This window comes from Podarcis bocagei (assembly GCF_964188305.1).
Source record: "Podarcis bocagei genome assembly, chromosome: 10".
Classification (NCBI taxonomy): Eukaryota; Metazoa; Chordata; class Lepidosauria; order Squamata; family Lacertidae; genus Podarcis; species Podarcis bocagei.
Window position 1 is genome coordinate 40,730,137 of NC_138135.1, and position 6,000 is coordinate 40,736,136.

The following is a 6,000-nucleotide window of genomic DNA, read 5'->3' on the forward strand; positions in this document are numbered from 1 at the left end:
GAGAAGAGAATTTATTTCTCTGTGATGCTTTGTGATGCTAAATACTTGGCTCTATCTTTTTAGCTTTCATTATTTAAGCTACAGAGAATTCACTTTATGTTCCTTTTATTTCCCATATGTGTTTCAACATACGTACAGAATACCTCCGCCCCCCCCCCCACCCCTACAACCTTATTTAAGAATAGTCCTGATTTTATTTTATTTTGCATTGGAGTCTGTAATAACCTCAGCCCACTTAGCAGGTTCAGATGTTGCCACACTCAAGACTGGAATCTGCCGAAACTGCTTCCATGCAGAAAAAACTGTTTTGGTGCAGTAACACTTCTAACTGTGGCTGAGATCTAAAGAGCTACTTTAGGTGGCCCTGAGAGCTTGGGCTTGCCTAGTAGGCCCCTCCAACTCATAAAGAACTTGCTTTGCAGCCTTGGGAACCAACCCTCAAGGGCATGCAAAACCAGGCTTCTAATCACTATGTGTTAGTTCAGTCTCATGGCGAGTCTTCCTGCTAGCAGTCACCAGGGAGATTTATTTTGCAAACCACTTCATGATAGTGAAAGGCTACAAGTAAAATACTTCTGGGAGCTTCCAGAACAGCAGAGAATAAAAGAAAAATGAATACGAGTTATTAAAACTGGTAAGTCCTTTTGGGGAAATGTGAGAGAGAAAAGATGCAGGCTGAGGAGGAACCTCCTCTGTTTTTTCCCGAAAGGGAAAAGAGGATGCTGAACTTTTTCAAGCTTACCACCGTCTGCTTTTCCTTTTAATCGAAGACAAAGCCAAGTATGCCTTTAGCTCAACCTTCCATGCAACAAGAGAGAGTGATCATGCAGCAAGATGGAATGAACAGCCAAGACATGCAGCAGCATTCAGTTTTATCCTCACCAAGAGCAACAAGGACAAGTTTGGAAGACGGAAGTAAATACATTGCGCACACCATGGATGAGCCAGTAGGCATTTCTCCCGTTTTGACTAATGCCTTGGAACACATTGTGGAGCAGCTGGATGTTCTTACTCTTGTGAGTAAATCCCCAACACCATTGCATGTACTGGATTGCCTGCAAGTAAATAATAAATCACTAGGCTTCTTGGGGCTAGTGGTGAAGCGACAAATAGCCCTGTTCCTACTTCAGGGGCCAGCTGGGCCTTGCGTTTGGTCTAGCAGGACTCTTCCTGTCTCCTTACGCCTCTGGGCCCTCAGTTCAACATTTATCTATTTTAAAGATTGACATCAGAAACTTTCTATTCAAAAACTTTCTCAGGTGGGCCTACACAAATGGTAACTCCTTCACAAGTTCATTGACCTAAGGCAGGCTACACTCGGTCTCTCTGCCTCAGCCCTTCGTTGATCATAAATGCATAATAATACTATCTACAGAGTTGTAATAATTACCAATATTATGTTTGTGAAGTAGGACTTTTGATTAGTCAGCGAAAGAAATTGCATATCATATGTCAATGCCAGTATATGTCTTTCTGAGATATTGAAGGAAGTAGAAGCACTTTAAATATAATAAAAGTTGCTACTCTTTATCAGATGGATATGCCACCATAATTAACATACCTGAGCTAAAATAGTGTCGAAAAAGAAGTTTTCCACAATAAAAAAAAATTGCTCAGCCCAACGGATAACAAATTCCTCCCCACCCCAATTAGCAAATGCCTTAGTAGATAGAACTACTGATTTAATTTTTTTTAATTTTTTTTATTGATTTTACAAAATTTTTATGAACAATACAAACAAATAAAGAAACAAACATGTATAATTTCATATCCTTTTTTTCATAAACCTCACTTCTCGGACTCCCCCAAACCTCCCCTTTCTACATCCCAATTTCCAAAATTATTTCAGCAAATCCTAAACTTAATTTTATCAAATGTGATCTACTGATTTAAAACAAACTGCTTTATATGTGAAGTACTTTGAGCTCCTAGAAAAAATATATCAGCTGCAGAATGAAAACAATAATGGGTGAAATAGAGGATAATTGTATTAGATAAAAGTATGTTATATAAAGCAGTAGGTATAACGTAGGAATAAAATACATCATTGTGGTAAGGGTGAGAAGTCAAAATTTTAAGAAAAACATATTTGGAAACTTAAGTAAATTTGTAAAACTTGTGAAAAGAAAAAAAAAATATGACCAAGAAAAAGAAAAAAATACATCCTTTAATCATTTTTGTTATTGTCGATGTAATTAAGGTCTATCAGAGCATTACCCAATTTCTACTGGTACCCGAGAAACACAGAACGTGTCTTACATGGTGTGTTCAGATCCACAAAAACTTGCTCAACACTTCTCAGTAACACCATTCCTATCAATTTAATGTGTTCCACAATAGAGTGGAGAATATATTTGAAAGCAGATATCACGGAAAAGTTGGATTCTGATACAACAAAGTATTTCAGACATTTGTGATGTCCATCCAAGCCCTTGCTGAAGTCCCTTCATAACTCACAATATTTACGTGCCAAGACCTGAGGACCCCCTGAGAAGGCGCTTCCAAGGGTACGGAGGGGTGTGTCACTCATTCTTCCCCAGCTGCAGTCTCCACATCACATGCCTTACCTGCAGCTGTTCAGGGCTACACCTGTTTGGGGGAAGGGAGAGATTTGGAAAAACCCTGGCGTGTGTGCAGAACATCTCATGTGGCCCTGTGGGTATCAGCTTTGAAAGGGGAACTCTCAGCACTTTAGTTTCCAGAGTTATAGAAGCTGGAGGCTTTATTCTCCGAATCAATACTCTAGTCTGATACAACTGAATACATAGCACATACAGGGATGCTCTGCCAGGAAAAAAAATTGGATTTTAGAGTTCTTCTCCAATAGTTGGTTTTATTTTGATGCCGAGACCATGATGTGTTTAGCACGGCAAAAAACCCATGTATTTTTAAAGTTTCCGTGAGCTACTGAAATGGTGGAATATCTGAATCAAATCTTACAGTTCTCTGGTTTCTTTAGTGTATTAAGAGAAGTTATTTTGTAAATAAAACATTACAATCAATAATAAGCATTTGTTGCCCTGTTCTCCTAACAGACTGTCTCAATCTTGGAGCAGCGCCTGACTTTGACGGAAGATAAACTGAAAGAGTGCTTAGAGAACCAAGAGAAACTGTTACTCTCTGTCAGAGATTGAAAATAAACAATGCAAATGCATTCTCAGGAAGACAAAACAGTGACATGAAGCAAATAAAATGTGCCTCTTTGGTGTAAGTGATTTCCCTAAAAATCATTGATAACATTTTGAACATGTAATTTTGTGTGTGTGCGTTTATTAAATATATATTTGTGTTTTTTCTGAATATCCAATCTGTTTTCTGATATTTGCCCATCCTTTACATGCTGAGCACAGTTCAAAACTCTGCTGATCTCCAGTGTGCATGTTCTCCAGGTGCCGGCACAGTCTCTGCCCCATTCGTTTCCCATGCATCATGGTGCAACATCTTGTTGATGTATGTAGGGCATTCCTTAACTCACGGGAAAAACGAGGTTGCATCTTGCAGCAAAAGGTGCCATATTCTATACCCAGCATTGTCAGGTAGGAAACCCTGGGAAGCCATTACTAGTCAATACTGAGCTAGATGCACGAGCAGATCTGAGTTAGTATAAGACAGGGGTCAGCAAACTTTTTCAGCAGGGGGCCGGCCCACTGTCCCCCTTGTGGAGGGCTGGACTATATTTTGGAGGGGGGGAAATGAATGAATGCCCCATAAATAACCCAGAGATGTATTTTAATTAAAAGGACACATTCTACTCATGTAAAAACACGCCGATTCCCGGACTGTCTGCGGGCTGGATTTAGATGGTGATTGGGCCGGATCCGGCCCCTGGGCCTCAGTTTGCCTAGCTATGGTATAAGAGCAGGAACAACGTGGCATGCAAGAATGCTGCAGTGACATCATTTCTGCACCAAATAGAGTGTTTTCTCTTTCCCCTTGTCTGCCTTAAAGAGGAGCAAAATAAGAGAAGACTTCATACCAGGTTGTTAGCTGGAACATTGGCCATAATTCTTGCTTCCCCAAATTTCTTTCATTCCCCTAATGATTAAACTATTCAAGAGGAACTGGATAAATGGTCTTTAATTCAAGGATAATTATTGCACATAGGGTCAACAGAAAAGAGCTTGGGCTGGGCTCCACCAGACTAGAAGGAGCTTGCCTGGAAAGGCTATACAAGTTGCATGGAAACCATACTCACTGACTGCAGGAAACTGAAATCTGTATCAACTTCTTAATTATTTGAAACCTTACAGGCTAGAAAAGTGCTCTTTTGTGTTCTAAATCTGAGATTTCTTTGCATATGCCCCCAGATTCTTCTTATCACACATGCACAAATTATGTATGTATTCCTTTGGGTTTGTTTGTTTGGGCCTGGAGGCATTGTAAAGAGAAGATATTGTAGAATAAGGGTGTGTGTGTTGGGCTTCTGCCTGGATACACTGAAGTTCAGACCTGTGTTCAACAAAGTGCCAGTGGCTTCAATAGGAATGGTTGTCTGCAGAGAAGTGAGGGTGGTTTCACCATGACTACTTTCCTTCTGTAGCTGCATTGCCACCCATAGAAGCAGCAGCCTCTGTTTTATGGCAGAGGGAAATGGTAGTGGAAAAGCAGCAGTCTTGAAGGTTTTATAACCCCCTTACAGATTGGGATGCAACATAAATATATAAGACATAATAAAATCTGAAGAATCAAATGGCAACAATGTGTCAGCTTGCATTGCAGCACCAGGAGAGCAACAAAACTTCTCCAGCCAACTTAAGGAAATGCCTCAGTATGTCCAGTGCTATTTTTCTAGAAATAGAGGTGCTGGAACCATAGGCGCCGACTCCATGGGGCCTGAGGGGGCTTGAGCCCCCTCAAAAAATTTTTTTGGGGGGCTCAGCCCCCCCAATAATCTCGGGCGCCCTTCCAGCAGAGCGCCGCCGCCGTCCCCCGCCTCCTCCCCACCTGCTCCTTCGCCAGCCAGCCAGCCAGCCGCGCGCCCTAATCGGAGAGCCCCGGCCGTCCCCCGCGAGATTAGGGAATCCCCGGGGGCGGGGGCTCCTGCCTCGCTGCTTTGCAGCACCACCGCCACTGCCAAGGCACTGCCGGAAATCCCGCGAGAACAGGGGAATCCCGACTGGCCACACCTCCCAGCCAGCCAATCGGCTGGCTGGGGGGCGTGGCTTGCCCTATTTAGGGCCGGAGCCACTTTATTTGCATATTCATGAGCTTATTTATTATTCATGAGCTTTCCCGGGACCCCCCAATATTTTTTATAAGTCCGCGTCCCTGGCTGGAACTCACCATGAATGCCTCCCTTGTTCTCTAAGAATGGCAATTGTGCCCACCTGAGAGGTGCCGGAACTGAGTTATTGTGAGTTCCCCCTGGAAAAAAAGCCCTGTTATGTCTCTACAAGTTGCTTAAAGCTCATCACTGTTGGAACCAACCAAACTGCGAGGGGAGGGCATTCCACTGTTGGGGTGCCACTATTAAGAATGTCTTCTCCCATGTCACCCCAATGGCAAGCATGGCATTGTTAGAGGGTGTCTCCAGTCCACTTGATCTCAAGGAGTAGGCTGGCATATATAGGGGAGGAGGAGGTGATGCAGAAACTGCCTTCCTGGGCCCTAAGCCATTTACGGATCAACACAAGTACCTGGCTTGATAGTTAACTGGCAGCAAGCAGAAGAGGCCAGGGGGGAGCAGCGCTGCAGGCCTGGCCTCCAGCAATAGCAGTTCTGGGTTGTGTGGCGAGGGCAAGGTGGTAGGGACGCCCTGGCGGAGTTCATCCTACAGATGCGCCCACCACAACCTTGCTGCCACATCGCTCCCACACCACTCCAGTAAGCAGCAGCACTTCCAGGAGGCCAGGTCCATGGAATATGCCTTCCCACCAGCTGTTCTTGGCAACTGGTGCAATTCCTCAAACTGTTGTACAGTGGTACCTTGGGTTAAGTATTTAATTCGTTCCGGAAGTCTGTTCTTAACCTGAAACTGTTCTTAACCTGAAGCACCACTTT

General features: G+C 43.4%; 1 protein-coding gene across 1 annotated transcript in view; it reads left to right on the forward strand.

The window, feature by feature from the left end:
- Positions 1–3,253, forward strand: part of POC1B (POC1 centriolar protein B) — a 29,935-nt gene extending 26,682 nt beyond the window's left edge. The window contains exons 11-12 of the mRNA XM_081211243.1: positions 771–1,016; positions 3,036–3,253. Coding sequence (XP_081067369.1) covers positions 771–1,016; positions 3,036–3,134 — 345 coding nt within the window. The 3' untranslated portion in view covers positions 3,135–3,253. The remainder of the gene's footprint in view (positions 1–770; positions 1,017–3,035) is intronic.
- The last annotated feature ends 2,747 nt before the right edge of the window (positions 3,254–6,000 follow it).